The sequence below is a fragment of the Lepisosteus oculatus genome, chromosome 4, assembly GCF_040954835.1.
Source record: "Lepisosteus oculatus isolate fLepOcu1 chromosome 4, fLepOcu1.hap2, whole genome shotgun sequence".
NCBI classification, from domain to species: Eukaryota; Metazoa; Chordata; class Actinopteri; order Semionotiformes; family Lepisosteidae; genus Lepisosteus; species Lepisosteus oculatus.
The window spans coordinates 46,438,623-46,456,562 of NC_090699.1; the positions used below are offsets into that span (position 1 = coordinate 46,438,623).

Below are 17,940 nucleotides of genomic sequence, written 5' to 3' on the forward strand. Positions count from 1 at the left end.
TTGAGTTTCTACCTAAAGTAAAGAACTTGGGGGTGATATTTAATCCATTCCGCCTCAGAAATATTCCATCTCAGAAATATTGCTAGACAATATACTATGTTGTCTCTAACTGTTGCTGAAAAGCTGGTCAACCATTTTACATTTTAATGTAAGTGATCACATTACTCCTAACCTAGAGTCCTTATACTGTCAGGTTGTCAGAGTCCTGTCAGGTTTTGGGTCGATTTCAAAATCCTGATGTTCACAAACAAGACTCTGCATGGTTTGGCATCTCTGTACCCTTCTGAACTAATATCGTCCTACTACCCACCTCGCAACCTTCTCTCATTTAGCTCTGATCTCCTATCTGTCCTCCAAGCCTGTCTTCACTCTGTGGGTGACAGAGCCTTCTCCTGCTGTACCCTAAAGCTCTGGAACTCTATCCCTAAGAATATCAGAGAGTCATCTTCCCTGAGCTCTTTCAAATCTAGATATTTTAAATGTAGAATTTCAAATCTAGACCTTCTTTTCGGTTTTATTTAACCGATTCTGTACTGATGTATTGCTTTCCTACCATATTCAATACGTAATCTACTATTTCCTCTCAATTTGTTCTTTTTTTTTGCTGTTGTTGTTCTGTAAAGTGCTGAGGTTATAGACAGGCATAGGGGTTAAAGAGTTTCACACACTTCCTCTGAATTCTGATGTTGGTCATATAATCATTAGAGATAGTGCTATGTGAAGATTAGGGTTAGGGGCAATGACAGGTCCTTTATTTATACCTGTGATCGGTATCGGATGTCAGGTGAAAAACTGAAGATATTAAGGTGATACTCCTGTGGTAGTCTGTTGGATTGATTATGGTTATTTTAAGTGTTTCAAGCTATCAAACTCACAGACTGAGGTAGGAGAATGGGGAACGGAGTCTGCAGCACAAGTGTGAGCCACTTGGAGTCACAGCTGGGTTGAGCATTGGACAAGGGCACCAGTAAACAATGCTATCTTCAAAGAGTTAGGCTTCAGGAAAAAGGGAAAAACATTCTTGTGAAGATGAATTCTCCCTCATGTGGCCTGTCTCCACTCAGAGTGTTTAGAGATGGAGAGTTTATAGTGAAAACAGCATTTTATGGGAGTCAAGTGATTGAAAAAGAAAATACACATTCCTGCCCATGTTGTGAATCAAAGCCATATGACAAAGCCATGCCACTTGGGTGAAAATATGAAACCTCTGCTACAGGTTTTCTAATTCTGAATAGTTTACAAGTTCCTCAGACTCCTGCTCTTCCTAAAACAACCTCAGCTGTCAGCTCGTAAACAGATGAGGATCATGGGAGTTAATTAGTGGGTTGTTATTAGTGGGTGAAAAATGCCATAACCATAATTGGTTAATTTCCATGGACAGGTGAAATACATATACAGTATTCCTTTGCAGACTGTGTGAGCACTGGGGTTACTAGTATTTCACAAATGGGATCACAGAGAGTCATTCTGCTTTTCCACTGGTAATATACATTCTTTTGGCATGCCATTTACACACATTTCCCAGTATATGTATATATCTTGAATATGTATAGATAACTGTACAACTATAGACAACTCTTGGCTGTTCTCATGTTAAAACAATTTGTTCCCTAAAGCATCTGTCAGTGGCTAGAATGGTAGAATCCAATAAGGGCAGAGAATGTATCATTGAGAAATAAGTCCTGTTTAGAAAGACTTGAAAGATGAGTGAATATTATTGTATGAGTGTAAGTTTTCTGCCTACAGCTTGGACTGATTACATTTCTTTTATATTTTGCAGTTGTAAGCCTGCTTATAGAATTTTTTTACTGCCCCCTTAAACAAAACAGATAAGCGATCACACAGAAATGCTTACAAACCAAGAGAATTTCCTCTTCACAGCCCATCTTATTAATAATGCAATCAGCCTGCCTGCCCAGAGAAGGCGTGTGTGTGCTGGAGTGAGCAGTCATGATGCAGGAGAGGAGGGGGGATGTGGGGGGTGCTGTTCGACTTAAATACACTGCAGCATCCAGAGGGACCAGTCTCCCTGCATTCCCTCCTCTCGCTGTCTCGCACTCGCTCTCCCTGTGATTCCGCCGCTGCCTCTGCGACCGGTGGACCCTCTTGCAGAAGCTGCTCTCTGAGTAACGGACAGAACCTCGGAGGAGGAAACTACTCTGCACGAGATAGCGCCTGTACCTCTGTAGCCCAGGATGGATGTGCTGAAGAAGGGCTTCTCCATAGCCAAGGAAGGGGTGGTGGCTGCCGCCGAGAAGACCAAGCAGGGAGTGGAGGAGGCGGCGGCCAAGACCAAGGAAGGGGTCATGTATGTAGGTGAGTACTGGGGGCCGACAGAGAGACTAGATGGAAACCCTCCACTGGCAGGACAGATCACTCCTAACAGCACATACTCGCACTCCAGCACCTCCAAGCATCCCGGCGCTGTGCGGAGCTCCTTTCTCTGGGGCTCTTTCTGCAGGTGCAGTGAGACTGAGCCTCGAGAGCTGCAAGTAAGTGGCCGGTCAGAGACTGCAGGGGCTAGGTGCTGCAGCAGGGTGTGGTGTCTCTGACTGGAGAGGAAGAACAGAGTCTGGAAAGGGATAGAGGTGCTGAGGACAAGGGTCAGACAGAGAGTCACTTACTCCTTCTTGTTCCCTAGTTTTCTCATAATTTTTTAATTATGTGGAGGGTTCTTCGGCTTAGGGAAAAATCCCACAATAATCATAAGCAGAAAGTATTTAAAGTCCCAGAATGTGGTTGTATAGGACTGCTGCCTTTCCGTGTTTTAGGGACTAGGCTGCAGTATACTGCTGAAGGTCAGCAGTCTACTTCTGGAGGAGGCGTCCATTTTAAACACTTACCTTGGTACAGTACATCGGCACATCGGCACAGACAGATTGCTTTTCACAATGTTTTTCTAATGCTGATGGCATTAGAGTAGTAATATTGCCGTAGCCATGATTAATAATATGATGTGGTTGATCTGTTCTGTTTTTTAGTAAGCTATAATAATGCTTTCTAACGGGTGTTGCACGATGGAGCACTTTTGGGTCATGAGACTGCAGAGTTAGCAGAGATGAGACTTATAGAACACAGCCCTATCCTCGTATTCCCATCACAGCATCTCTAGAACAGACATTGCAGGATTCTGTATGCGAGATTGTGCCAGTGAATAAACACAGAGAACCAGATTGTAAAACTATTGAACATAAATTCATGTTCTATTTTCCAAATCAGATATTTCTTTCACACCAAAGCATTTTTAATTTTGTTTTCATATAGTGTAAATGTTTTTACAGGAATTTGGCGTACCTATAGTTTTTATAAATATAATACCATACTTATTTTGTCCTGAGCTTTTGAATGGTGTCTCCTAACATGCAGAACAAGAGATGTCACCACAGCTGGGTATTGCTGGGATAAAACATGTCTCCGCAAAACCAGCTATCAAGCAGTGAATTGTCGCACGGCGACCTGTCTCTAAACGTCACGCTTCTGAAAACGATGCCCTCACTGCTGATTGTTTTGTTGCCGAGCTGGAGCCAGACTGCAGCAGCCCTTATCACAGCTGATCTGCAGCACTGTGCTATGAAGCACGTCTGAGACCGCAGTTGCAACCTTGCAAAAAGGTTATTGATCAGGCACTAATGCAAGATTGGCCACGCTAGGGGGAGTGACCTTGGTGACATCAATCAGCCATGTGCTCTTGAAAGGCAGTGTACCCGTGTACTTGTCAGAGTGCCACCCTCCACCCTCAAAGCACTAGTCTCTCATTGCGTTCAGCTCACAGTACCTGCAGCAGCTGGGGGTATTTACTGTCTCCTCTCTTTCTCATCAGGAAATGGCATTGATATTCATAGCAACAGAAATGTGCACTGACCCTCTTTCTAACCAATGGTAGGCAAGCCCCGTGGTACAGGAATGAGCAGTAAGTCAAAAACATGCAGTTTGCACAACACAACAGCAGCCACAATACGGAGTAGACACAAACACCCTCACAGAGTATCTGCTAACTGTGCTGTTAGTTTTTTTTATAGAAGGCTCAATTTTATACAAACGCAGAAGCACGATATGAAATCTAGGGAGATTTTGTTTTAATATAAAGGGGCACAGTACTTTCTTCAGTCCAGTCAGATATTGTGAAGTGTCTTGATGTTATGCTATGCTCTGGTGTTAGCTAGTAGTTAATAGTTAAAGGTGTACTCAAGTATAGTGGTTTAGTTGAGACCCATTATCTTCTGAAGTTTGCCTTCCTAAAGGTCACAGCTCACAGCTCTCCAATGAATCCGACAATTAAACAAAGTATCCTCAGAGCTACAAATGAATAGCAAGTGCTAGGGCCCTGCAGCAGTGATGTTTGGGAGCTTTCCTTCTGCATATTCACTGCGATTCTTCAAAAACCCACATGAGGCAGACCTGGGGACATGGAAGTTACTAGCAAATAATATTCCTGTTTTCAAAGAGCTTCTGTACACCTTAATTGATTTGCAGATGCTTGCCTTTTTCTCCAGACACAGACTCCAGAACCCTGTTCTAACTGACTGTCTGAGCTGAGCTTCTGTTGATTGGCTAATGAAGCCCATTCATAGACAGGCATTATTAGGAGACCTGATTGGTCAATCACATGATTGGTAAAGGCCAGGGGAAAATTTAGCCAGGACACCCCTACTCTTTTCAAGACAGGCCTTAAGATTTTTAATAACCAAAGACCTCAGTTTCATGTCTCATCTGAATGACAGGTGAGAACGCCCTACTGGCACCACTAACACCTCTTCCAGCAGCAACCCTAGCTTTCCCAGGAGGTCTCCCATCCAGGTAGCAACCAGGCTCACACCTGCTGAACTTCAGTGGGTTGTTAATTGTGAGTTGCAGGGTGATATAGCTTTTGGCTATAAAGGTCTGGCATAGGTCCGAAAAAGGACTGTGTTTTACTTTATTGTAATTTTTGTGTTTTAGATGGATTTTTATTTTGGGATAAAAATAAAATGAAACAAATCCTGCCCTCCAGCAATAAGCTTTGTAAGCAGTCATATTAATGTGTGCAGGCCACTTTTAATCGGAAGTTTCAGAAGGGGCAGAGTGGCATTCCAGGGTGTCATTGTACAGTACATCTTCTTGGAGAGTGCTGCAAGTACATCAGCCACTGCCTTTAGATCCCAGACACATGACAAGGCTGCAACAGCTTAGAAAGAGGACTTACAGCCAAACAAGTATCCTAAAAGACATAGGATAGAGCGCAGAGCCCTGTTGAAAATGAAAATGACTATGCAAAAAAAAGTATTGGACAAACATAACATATCTGCCTTCTGCACTATTGTATATACAATAGTATACAATATACTATTGTATATTGTATTCTATATGGTTGAGAAACAACACTGAATTGATTGGGTCTGTGTCTGCTCATTGTTTTGCATGGTATTTTTCCACATGGTTGCATTTTCTCAATGTCAGACCCCTGGATTCACATGAGGGCATCCAGTGGTTTGTTGAGATCAAGGAGGAATCCAGAGGATTAAAATCCACTTTTCGGCTGAATGCTGAGTCCTGTGTGGAGAGGAAAAGGTTAAAGGTTTTATATTAGGAGCTGTGGGGCAGGCAGAAGGTTGGCAGGTTGAAGGCAGAAGGGTTTAATCACTGAATGACATGGCTACAAAGCACAAATGCCTCCACAGGGTCACCAGACCTTTTTGGAAAATAAATAAATTCTTTAAATGTCCTCCTCCTAAAAATCCCCTGCACCAAGACAAATGTACAAATTAGCCAGGGTACGTTTCAGTGGCTTACAGTCTTTTTTCTCTCCTGATGTTGGCAGCAGTGTGAGAGGAGCATCATGTCTTTTCCTGCACTGAGCACTTCAAACATGCTGCAGAACAGTCCCCTGGGTGTCTTCATCAAAGAATAGCAGTAAATGGTTCTCTTGTTTAGGGCCGTAATAATGCCATGTTCTGTAGTGTATGAAGTTGTGGAGGCGCTTCTGTTTGTACGTGATCAGATCAAAGGGGTCTGAGAGGAACAGAGCTGCAGCTGTCTTCAGGGGATCTTGGAGTGGTGTGGGCGAGCAACAGAAAGGCGTGGCACTCTCTGATGTCAGTGTGTGACACCTGGATCATTTCAGAACAACATCATGTAGGGAAGCAACTGTGTGACAGTGGTCAAGAATCATGCCAAGTTCCTGGCAGAAGATCACACCACCTAGAGGAATGTCACCCCAGCATGTGACATCTAACCTTACAAACAAAGCTGCCTCTAATTTGGAAAAAAGATAAATCAACTAAGTTAACAGATTTGGCACACTTTAATGTCTCTCCAGCAAAGTTATTCAATTACATGAATTGCCAAAATAAGAATTTCCACCACTTTTCTTTATTTAGTTAAATCATCAGGTATCTTACATTTCTAAAACTATTTTATGAAACTACCTCATTAACTCAGATCCTGAGTGCTTCGGCAATGAGTGATCCCAACAACAGCAAGTTACTGAAACAGGAGACTAGAAAAGTCTGGGATTCTCCATTCTCCATGTTCTCAAATATTTAACAAGAAGCAAACACATGCCATTTACCAGTATTACAAAATTACTATGGTTATCTTATCAGAGTCTATCACTGAATATTAGTTCCTGCAAAATTCTGCTGTTTGCAAGTCACTTCAAAGAAAATCCCAATTTGACTTTTATATGATAGTGTTCACTGCAGGGTGGTCACACATTTTAAAGTAATTGTGTAAGAAGATAATACATTTATTGTATTCATTTTAATTCTTACTGATGTTTTTGACTGTGTAAAGTTACTCATTTGTTATTACAGGTTGATGAGTACATGTACACAATCTGGTATGACACGTTGTGAATGATTCTCAATTGGAATGCATTTAATTTTTTTTTTCTCAAAGATGATACCTGGCTAGTGCCTTTCCATGTTTTCACGAAAATGTTTTTAATATAAGATTAATTCCAATGAAAGTGACGCAGAGTTAAAGAAATCCTGCCTGAGCATCAAACATGTAAGTGGTGCTGGATGCAGCAGAGACAGTGCTGTAGGACAGCTCTCAGAGAATGGATGTCTGTGCTCCCAGCCCCAGCCTGAAGAGCTAAGAGCGGAAGAGCGCGGACTCATCCTTCTTATACTATCCTTCATGCTGTGATGGAAACATAGAGAATAATTATGAACACTGAAGGGCTGAATGACCTGCTGTTATCATGTAACAACATCCTTTTTCATCTTCCAGATGTTTGTCATGAGAAAAGAAAAGTGACAAAGTGATGGTAAAAGGGAGGTAAACAGTAGAGTAGTTTGTTAAACACAGCCTGCTTGTGGGATCAATAGCACAGCAGAGTAAATGCACAGAGGAAACATGATGAAATTCTGGGTAAGCAGTGCAAAATCAGTGCAGTAGTTTGTTCAGAGGCCTCATCACAATTATTGCTGCTGGTGGAGAAGAGCCTTTGAAAAGGAAGGATATGTGTACTGTTTAATTGAAGAGAAAAGAAAAGTAACTTCCCTTTCCTTTTTTTCCTGACAGGTACTAAGACAAAGGAAGGTGTGGTACACAGTGTAAACACAGGTATGGCTTGGCCAGAGGGGTATTGTTGCAGCTGTTTGCATTACTCATGTTATGCTGTTTCTCTTTCCAATATATGATGTTGTTCTGTGCAGTGCGCCTAAGGACAAAATACATTTTTTTTGCTTCTGGTCTTGAACCCATTTAAACATGGAAAACAAAGGTCAGCAGTAGCCAAGCAGATTGTTTTTGTGACTTTTCATCCATACACACGTCTTCTAGCTTTTGCAACCCCATTCAATTGGCCTGTAGACATTGAAGGCAGTTCCTACATCCTAGGTAGCACCTGTAGCTGTTTCAGGATTCATTCATTTGGGATTCAGCAAACAGTACTCAGAAGTTATTAGATTTACATATGTTTGGATTGTGAACCCATTTCATTGAGGATGTATTTGTATAGAAATTCTAGCAAAGTTTGAAAGTGTTGTGTGGTCATGTGCTTCTGCATACATGATCAATGTGAAGCTTTGTCCTTTCTTGGCATCCCTAGCAGTTAAGGATGATTCTCATCTGTAAGGCTGGAGATGACACGAAGCGTTTTTTAGGACCCTGTGCAGAAGGCAGAATCCGAAGGGAGTGTAACAAACATGGGAGAAAGAAGACTAGGAGCAGGGCTGGTAGACAAACTGGGGGATAACAGGGCGAAAGTTAAAAGCTGGAGCGGGATCCAGTGAAGGGTCAAGGAAATAAAAAGGGATAACAGGGCCAGGCGCTCCAAGATGAACACAGAATGAGGAATGAACACAAACAAGGAAGAGCTGGAGCGCCCTTAAGAAGAGGAACTTATGATCGACAGGAGATGGCTCATGAGTTTTGGATAGACAGCATCTGCTGCAGTTTGGGCCATGTTTTTCCAGGAGAATGGATGGCCCTGGTACCTTGACGTATTCCTATAGTTCTGGCCTTTTCTTGTAGCATCATGTGGTTTCAAGGAGATGAGATCATTCCAGCAGGCTCTTCCACCATCTAGGGAAATCCAAAGTCAGACTCTCTTTCGAGCTGTTGTTGATGTTATAATTCATGCAAATCTTAGTGCAAGTCTGTGCCATTATTCAAATCTAATTTAACTGGGTCAAAAGAGCTTGCTTTGAGAGTCTAGAGTTGGACACCCAGATAAAAATGGCTGACCTAATGAGTTTAATGTGGGAAGATCATTGTCTTGATAATTGTCGTGATTGTGAGAGGATGCTAATGTTAGTTTGTTTGTTTGAGGACTCAGGCAATGTTTATGATACTTCTCCAATGTTTTGAGGCACATTATCTAAGCTTCACAGAGTGGCTTGGGGATTATGACTGCTCAGCAGCCCATTAGTTTGTGTTCAGATTTGATGTTGCAATCTTCAAATGCCGATTTTCTCAGATAGGAAAAGAAATTGCAAAATGTCAGATCTTTTTGTTAATTTCAGCCATCTACACAAGATGACTTATAGGGCATGCTCAGCATAGATGGCTAAAATTGACAAAAAAAAGTTTTTTGAGAGCTTGTTGTTGAGAGAACTTATTCTTCTGAGTGTTAAGCATCAATCACATTTCCTTGTGTGTCTCAGTAAAGATATTGACAGATGCTTGAAGATTTGCTTTTGCGTGAGAACATGCTACAACATTGTCAGTGTACTGGAGCTCAAAGACCCAAATGGGGATGGTCTTTGCTCCTGATTGGAGTCAGATAGGATAGGATAAAGCCAGCACATTGTTTTCTGTCTCCTGAGAGCTTACATCTCCTCAGATGCAACAAAACAGTATGGAATACGGGATTATATGGAATTCCACGATTATATGGAATATGGAGAAGCGACAGAGACTTGCTTGACTCCTGTTTTAACTTCAGAGGGGTTTTTGATGGGTCCATTACTTAGAATCACTGCTGATATATGAAACAGGTGAAGAGGAGATATAAATTTTGGGGACCATCCATACTTCAGGAAGGATCCTCTACTGTGCTATTTGTTAGGTGACTTTACATTGATCCTGACATTTTTCCTGGAGCTGACAGTGAGGACTATGTAAGTGGTGCCTCGTGAAAGCCAGGAGTGAAATGGAATCAATGTATTAGAAAGAAACATCTATCAAAATCAAAGAGCACTTTATAACTCAGTTGTCCTTTTTGACATGCCAGTGAGAGAATTATTCTTCTCAACAACCTTGATGCAAGGACGGGTACTCAAACTTCTTCAATTGTATTCTTCACCTGACTGAATGCATCAACACCAAGACATCATGAGAAAAACCACAATTACAGCACTGGCACTTTGTCACTGTTTGTTCCCTGGATCACAATAAGCATCAAACTGCGTCATGAATGGACACTTTCTGGACACCTCATTGACTTATCCACTCTCCCATGCCCATCAAACTGGCTCCCATGCAACAACTGTAGTAGGAGCAATGACAAAGTACGTTTAACACGAAAGGACCTATCAAGGAAGACCTCCTCAACAGTGCCTTAATGAAAGACTACTAGTGTAAACCAACAATAGTGGCAAAGTATTAGCAGTATGTATTTAAGACCACCATTTTCAACATCTGAAAGGTGTTCTCTACCAGGAAACATCAGGACTAGTTTGATAAGAATGGCCTGGAGAAGAAGGAGCTGGGTAAGAGCAAGAGCAAAGCCTTTGGGTTTTTAGCAGAATGGCACTTAATTAATGTCACATCCAAACAAGAGAAACTGAATCAAACACAATTCAAGGCAGAAGTTCAAAGAAGCATCAGCAACAGAGGTATATTAAATATGTCAACAATATGCACGAGCAGCCGTACTGAAGCTAAGCAGCATTAAGCCTGGTTGGTACCTGGATGGGAGACCTCCTGGGAAGCTATGGTTGCTGCTGGAAGTGGTGTTAGTGGGGCTAGCAGGGGGTGCCCACCCTGGGGTCTGTGTGAGTCCTAATGCCCCAATATAGTGACAGGGACAATGTGCTGTAGTGGGTGGGTGCCGTCCTTTAATGAGACATTAAACCGAAGTCCTAAATTTCCCCCCTCGGCCTTTACAGTGGCCTCCAAATTGTCCCAGTGTATGATTGGCTTGCACTTGCCCTGCGATGGTCTAGCGCCCCGTCCAGGGTGTACCCTGCCTTGCGCTTGTTGCTTGCCGGGTAGTCTCCAGCTTCCCATGACATCGTATAGTATAAAGCAGTTTGGAGAATGACATGACATGACAACAATATGCATGGGTTTTTCAGTGCCACAAAAACTTTCTATGGTCTGAGCACTTTGAGATGCTTTAGAGGAGATTGAATAGAGGAAATATGGTGAAGGAAAATGAAACTTTTAACATGTGTTGGAAGGTGCAGTTCAAAAGGCTGATCATCTCAACTGAGACTCTTGTATCTTGGTAACTCTGAGACTCGAACTCTTATCACAGCTCCATGTCCTCTATTTGAGGGTGTAGAATAATGATGACATTTCTGATGACCTCAGGTATGCTATGATCATGACAATCTTCAAGAAGGGGAACAAATCTGATTAAAAAATTACAGATGGATTGCCGTGCAGTCCACCACAGAAAGGATTACTCCATCATTTCTTTCAACTTGCTTAAGAGCTCCTATCAGAGTCACAGTGGTGCCTACCATTATGTCAAACACATGCATGAAAATGTGTTAAGACTGGCAAAGGTATTGCACACAAACCACAAGAATGTTGTTCCATTCAGTCTGCAGGCCATCCACCAGATTGGTAATATTACCTGGTGGCTGATGTTGACGTAAGCTTCTACCTCGATGGGTTTAACATCCGTTAAAATAAGGGCCAAAGCATTTTGAGTCTGGATTGATGCAGTCTTGAGTGGCCCTTGTCTCTAAAGTTAGAAATTTTAAATTATGAAAAAATATCAAATTATTTTTTTAATCCAGGATTTAATTACATAGAGCTGAAGTGGAACAGAAGGGTTTGCTGAGGCCTGGAGGCAGGGGGCCACTAAACTGGAACATGATATTTCGCAAAAGCGACAATGCTGTAAAGAACAACAAGTAGACATCTTGCCTGGAGCTCATTTATCTTCACAGTTGTGGTGTTGTTCTTGACAGTGTTCTTCATGCTGATGCTGCTGTCTTGTTGCGCTCTTGCTGTGCTGCAGTGGCCCAGAAGACCACCGAGCAGGCCAACATCGTGGGCGAGACAGTGGTGGGCAGCGCCAACCAGGTGTCTGCGAAGACGGTGGAGGGAGTGGAGAACGTTGTGGCCTCCACTGGAGTTGTGAACCCGGTGAGTAGCAGGGCAAACAAAGGGGGGCAGCCCTTCCTCATGGTATGGGGTTCAGTAAGGCAAAGCAGTGATAGGGTTAAGCATAAAAATGGAGAAGAACAACAAGGAGTTCTGTGATGCACACCCTCAGAAGGAAAGACATTTGTTAAAGCACTTGAGGAAACAAAAAATATCTTACCTTTGTACCTTTGTCACTTTCTTTTTCGCAACAGAGTTGTCCTAACAAGAGAATATATCCCATCACTCATGCTGTCTTTTCAAGAAGAAATATGTTCAGATTCCAGTGAATTTAGTAAATTTAGTAAATGGACCTGTTACTTTTGCCTACTGCGAACTGGAGCCCTGTCTTCGCTCAGCGTTGATGTACAGTATGAATGTTAATTCCTAATATTCATGTAAATGCACCGTCCTGAGGCACTGGGCAAGCCATGTGACCAGCGTGTCATCGTGCAGGACTGGAGTGAGTCCTGCTTTTTCCACAGAGGCATGTGTCCTGTTGTTAACCTGTCATCTTTGTCTCCCCCCATTGGAACACGGCTGTGGCTGGCGACAGGATGACGCTGTAAACCAGGTGCCTTTTACTTGGGGTGCAGAGGGAGGGTGTGGGGTCTGGTGGAAAGGGAAGGTTAGCACAGCATGTAGTTCCCAACCCCTCCATGCCCCCTCTGTCAGCTGGCTCCTTGCTGCTCTGCCATCTTACAGGGAGGGAGAAGAACTCCAGGCTGGGTCACACTGGACCGCAGTGTCTAGGAGTCAATACAGCAGGTGGCACACTTTAGTGAGACTCTCTGAGTGGATCTCTATTCCTGGGGGACCAGCATGTGTTTTAACCCTCTGCAGTTCTCTGGACTGATGAGTTTGTTTGAGAAAGGATCACTCTGGATCAGTTGTAGAAGGTGGTGATTTTACCCAGCAGCAAAGATACTAGTTGATGTGCAATGGACCAAAGTCTTATTCACTTGTGTTCTCTAATTATGTAGTACTACAGAAATCATAAAAGACTCTATAAACACAGGGTGGTGAGGGATTTCACCTTGATGCAGATAAGTTAATTATTTGACAGGAAATGGTTAAAAAATGTTGGAACTTGTCATTTACCAAAATATGTTTTACAGATGATATACAGTACCTTGAAGCAAGTGCCATCATCTAATTCTATTGTCACAATGCCAATTGGTCACAAAAACCCAACTTATTAGTTTAATGAAGGAGTTAAAAGTTTGGGTCCAGTCACAAACCATTAGGCCCTGCAACAGTGGATATTGAATGCCTATGGACAGAGTTGAAAGTGTGAGCCATGTTTTCTCCTGAGAGTAGGAAAGCTGTTGGAATAGACTACATCTGCATGTTAATATGCTTGAGAAACCTGCCTCATTACTCCTCTTCAAATGTCAACTATTTAACCCTTCATTTGCCTTCTCAACAGTTCATGCTTGTTTCGATCCCAGAGTCTGGCAGATAAACTGTTAATCACAAGGAGGCAGAGTGCCATCTGATCACAACTGACTCTTGCAAGCTTCTTTGATGACTGACACCAAACCAGGACTGGCCAATCAGGGCCTGATGTGTCTAAGATCCAGGAGTTCACGGCCTCCTGTCAATTTATTTCAGTCCTGGTTTTTCATGATTGTGCTAATTAACTGCAAATTGTTTTGTACTACCGCATTTCCAGTCAAGAGCTCTTTTACTTCATCAATTGAAATATATAGTGTATATAAGGCAGTATACTGTATTAAGTCTTGTGGAAAAAGTTTTAAATATTTTCCAACACCAGGAGACTGAACAGTTCTACAAAGTTGTTTTATTTGCATTTTGATATTTGTCTATTGTTGTTTATTAGTTTATTTTATGAGACCCTTAAGTCCAGACTTACTGAAGATGTATTGTCTTATCCTGGAGTTGTCATTTTGACTCCTGTAATATGTGAAAGTCCGGCAGCAGTAAGATGTCCTTGAGAGAGATCAGACACAAAGAGAGATAGATAATGATAATGAATACAAAAGGCAGGATGATGGAGGAGATATGGAAAATATACTGGACTGGCAGCTGTAGTACAGTTATCAGTATGTACAAAACAGAGGTGCAGATTGTGTATTTCTGTGTCTGCCTGCATGTGTCTTTTTGCAAAATCTTCCTTTACTTCACCCAGCAGAGAGTTTCAGAAGGTGCATATACTTGTTCAGAGCTCTGTGATTATGACACCTTACACTACGATGCTCTCGTGCTGTTGTTGGCAGTTGATACTCAAGAGCCTCTACCCACCACGCATGTGCCCAGGACAGGACACAGATTACAAGGCTCAGGGGAATCAGACCATGACAGAGGTTGCTTTCGGTGCTGTGTGTGGACAAGGCGCTCCACTGGAGCTTCTGGGCATTGATAGAGTAAACAATGTCTAGGGAAAATGAAGGATGGTCTGTTAGAAATAAAAAGAAGTTGTTCTTGTGACATTTTTCAATGCTGCCAATGCAAATACAGATCATCCTTCTGTATCACACTGAGTACCCTCCAAAATAGACTTTGTCCAATGTTTTTACGTACTGCCATTCCTATGGCACATGTATCAGTTTTCCACATGACTTCTTTTAGAAATTAGTTGTTGACATCTCTTATCCTTTTGAGTCAGCATGTTTTATGGGTCATGTCCATGGTCAGGGTTGGCCACCCCAGTGTTTCATTTTCTTGCTTTGTCTGTAGAACTTGTAACACTGGCGTGGTCAACCCTGACTATGGACATGAGTCACATTTTCGTGTTTTGTCTGTAGAACATGTGAGTCTGAACTGTCCAACACATCAACTGTTCTTTCGTTACTGGTAGTAATGTGGGCTTGAAACCATTGTGACTATGCAAAGTTAAGACAGGGCTAATTCTGCAGGTGTATATAAACTCCTACTGGTATAACAACATCTGTGCACTGAAATTCCACCCCCATGTTATTATGATGTTTAGTCATTGAGTTGGGCAGGCTGGAATGAGGATGAAGTTTTAGAGCTCTCTGCATGTGGGGCTTTGCTGTACCAATAGAAATAACCTCTTGTTAATTTTATCAAGGGGTAAACTGGAAAGTTAATTTGCACTAAAAAGCCTGTGCTTTGCTATGAGTAACCTCTGCAATGCTGAACATTAGCCTGGCCCAGGATTGCGCTGCTGTGAAACTAACAGCCAGTATAGCTTGTCTGAAGTCCTGCTAATGTGTCTCTCTGTCCTTCACACAGGAGGACTTCTCCCGTCCACCAGAGGGCACTGTAGAGCAGGCTACAGACGCTGTAGAGCAGGTGAGAGGGATCTGGGAGGGTGTGTGCAATCAGTTACCTTGACATCACTTTTTAAGAGATGTGATAAAAACCCAATTGTTTTGGTTATTTCTGGTTTGAAAGGTGAGTATATTTTACATATGGCAATTCCAGCTTTTCAGTTAAATTTACACAGTATTAAGTATTGGGCATGAAATATTTAGGACCTGCTGTTGGCTCAAATGGAAGAACTAGTAGCTGAAAGCTCCCAGTCTGGGTCTGACTGGCATCCTGTGGGTATAACACTGGCAAATGATCACCTGTTTGGAGAACTATGATGTGTGACATTTACTGGAGAAGAGTAAGATACCAATCCAGGACCTGACAGGCTCTCCCGTTCTCTCGCAGGTGGGCCACTAGCCCTTTTGTCATGGGAACAATGGAGCTCTCCCCTTCCAGCCAGCAGGGGGAGCCCTTGGGCTTGCTTCTCCACCTGAAGACTCCACAGTTCTAGGATGTGTTTACACTAATCACCTGTTGACCTAAAGAAGACAAAATGAAAACTTCCCTCAACTCAACCTCCAACCCCCACCCCCCCTCCACTATTGATCACCACCCACCATCCTACCCTTCTCCTCAGATAGGTGCTCTTCAGAGGCTTTTTCAGTGGTCATGATCACCCTTGGAAGACGCACTCTGTGCCAACAGTAGAGATAGTCCACTGCACACTGCTGGCAATGTGTCCAGAATTTAAACAGTAAACATCAGCAGTGATAAACACATAGCTGACTGTCAAGAGTACAGGAAAAATCTTCAATGCTCAAGCAGTTCTGCTTAAGAGGAAAAGAAAACTCCAGAACTGAATGGACCCTTCAGCCCACAAGGCTCCTCCTTTTTCTGCAGAATCACTGATGATCTCTAGGGTGTTTCTTCTGAGAGGTTCCCAGTGTGGCTAAGCAAGCTCTTTGAGTTTCAGCTGCAGTAGTGAGCACGTTTGTGAACCCTTAGTATTTTTTTTTTAATTTCATGTATTTGAGACCTAAAATGTTATTAGATCTTAATCTAAGTACTAAAATAAAGTCAACCTGATTAAACAAATGACATAAACATATAGTCTTTCAACATTTATTTACCTTCAAATAATACATGATTTTAGCTCATTACTAATTTCATAAATCCTTCAACTCTGTGAGCTCTGCCTCACATGGACAGCTTGCGTCAGTCTCTGTCACAACATCTTGATGAGGTTTAGATCTGTGCATATGTTTCTGATCATTGTCTTGCTGCAAACCCACTTTAGGTTCAGCTTCAGGTCACCAATGGCTGGCCTGATACTCTCCTCTTGAGTCTTCATGGTACAATGCAGGACTCAAGGTTGTGTCAATAATGGCAAGCTGTCCTGGTCCTGAACCAACAGCCCCAAACCACTACAGTGCCATCAATGTGCCAGTGCCATCAGTTCTCCTTTAACTCTTCTGGCCCGAGAACATTGTTCCAGAAGCCTTGTGGATCAACTATGTGCTTTTTGATGAACTTCAGATGTATCTAGCAATGTTATTTTTGTAGAGCAGTGGTTTTCCCCTTCCTATTCTTCTATAAGTACCATTTTTTTCAGACCTTTTCTGATTCAATTGAGTTCTGAACTCCAACATTTATCAAATCAAGAATGACCTGCAGTTCCTTGGATGTTACTCCGATATTTATTATAACATCCTTAATGGGTTTCCAGTTTGTTGCAGGAGAGATTTAAGTAGGAAACTGCACCTGGGTAGAATAACTGTGTGTCTTGAACTTTTTCCATTTGTGCACTGTCTGACAGTATGTTGGTGGAGTTCCAAATCCACAGAAAAGATGAAAACCCGTCTCAGAGCATTTCTGATCTTAATATAGAGTGGGGCCTTCCAAACTCAATCTCCAAGATCTAGCTAATTATTTAAATATTTGATTCTAATTATTCCCTTAACTAAGGTAATGAAACTAGGGACTGACATTTGTTTTTACATCCCCTGTACATTAATTAAACGCAAGGGAGCTAGCATCGGGCACAAGTCAGGATTAATTACTCATTGTTTGTTTAATTTATTCATCATTTTTTTCATATAAATCCTGTTAGATATTTCCATAAATACAGGTTCAAGGCTATCATGGGAAACCTATGACATTTCCATATTTATCTTTGGGGTTCACAAACTTTTTCTTGGCTCTCTGAATTGCTGTCAGCGTTACATCTGTCTTAGAGAGCTTCCACTGTCTCTGGTCACCTCTGGCCCTAATTCGTGACCCCTCAAGACCGCCATCCCTCCTGGCATTGCCTAGTACTAGTCTGGTAAACAACAAAATAAACAGCCACTCTATTTAATCCTGTGTCATTCTGTTGTTGCACCATGGGAGAAAATAAACAGGTTAAAAAATGTGCATTTGCGCCAGTCAGCCATAATGTTGAAATCTGTCTGGCTGTTAAGAAGAGTGGTTTGTGAAATAGTTCTTCTGACCCTTTTGGAGTTCTGATGAAGGGGGTTTAAATGTTTATAATATCAACACTATTAACAACAAAGCAGGTGCACACAATTTCTGCAACGTGATGTTTTGAGTCAAAAATGAGTGGGCATAGTTTTGCCACAGACAACTGTTCTTGGTGCAAAACCGAGGTGTGACTATAACAGCAGCCTTCAGCAGAAACATGGGGAGAGTGTGAGTTTCAGGGAATTTCATTTTCAGCCACAAAGGAGAAGGATAACCCCTCCCTCCTCCCAGCACTGTCCGAGCGGCACACATTCATATACACCTCTGCTCCCTCAGCTCCAAGTCCCTGCCACACCGCACACCCTTGTCTACTTTAGGTCACTAGAACACGTATTTTAAATTTTATTTCATTAAGCCATTGGAAACTAAAGACTGCATGTTGCCTTAACAGCACTCAGATACACACATAGACACATACTTACAGACTTGTCC

General features: G+C 42.3%; 1 protein-coding gene across 2 annotated transcripts; it reads left to right on the top strand.

Annotated features, from left to right (window-relative positions):
- The first annotated feature begins 1,969 nt into the window (after positions 1-1,969).
- Positions 1,970-17,344, top strand: sncga (synuclein, gamma a). Of its 2 annotated transcripts, XM_015347875.2 has the most exons (6): positions 1,970-2,316; positions 7,507-7,548; positions 11,624-11,751; positions 12,305-12,322; positions 14,968-15,027; positions 15,394-17,344. In XM_015347875.2, exons 1-6 carry the CDS (start codon positions 2,196-2,198, stop codon positions 15,403-15,405), a joined length of 381 nt encoding a protein of 126 aa, XP_015203361.1. In that variant the 5' UTR covers positions 1,970-2,195; the 3' UTR covers positions 15,406-17,344. The 2 variants fall into 2 exon arrangements, with proteins under 2 accessions (XP_015203361.1, XP_006630955.1); XM_006630892.3 differs by lacking the exon at positions 12,305-12,322 and having other exon boundaries at positions 1,973-2,316.
- The last annotated feature ends 596 nt before the right edge of the window (positions 17,345-17,940 follow it).

Excerpts from the sequence above, each read along its gene's own strand:
- sncga (XM_015347875.2), top strand. The coding sequence starts at position 2,196 with ATGGATGTGCTGAAGAAGGGCTTCTCCATAGCCAAGGAAGGGGTGGTG. Across the intron at positions 2,317-7,506 it reads GGAAGGGGTCATGTATGTAG|GTACTAAGACAAAGGAAGGT; the intron begins GTGAGTACTGGG and ends TTTTCCTGACAG. Across the intron at positions 7,549-11,623 it reads GGTACACAGTGTAAACACAG|TGGCCCAGAAGACCACCGAG; the intron begins GTATGGCTTGGC and ends GCTGTGCTGCAG.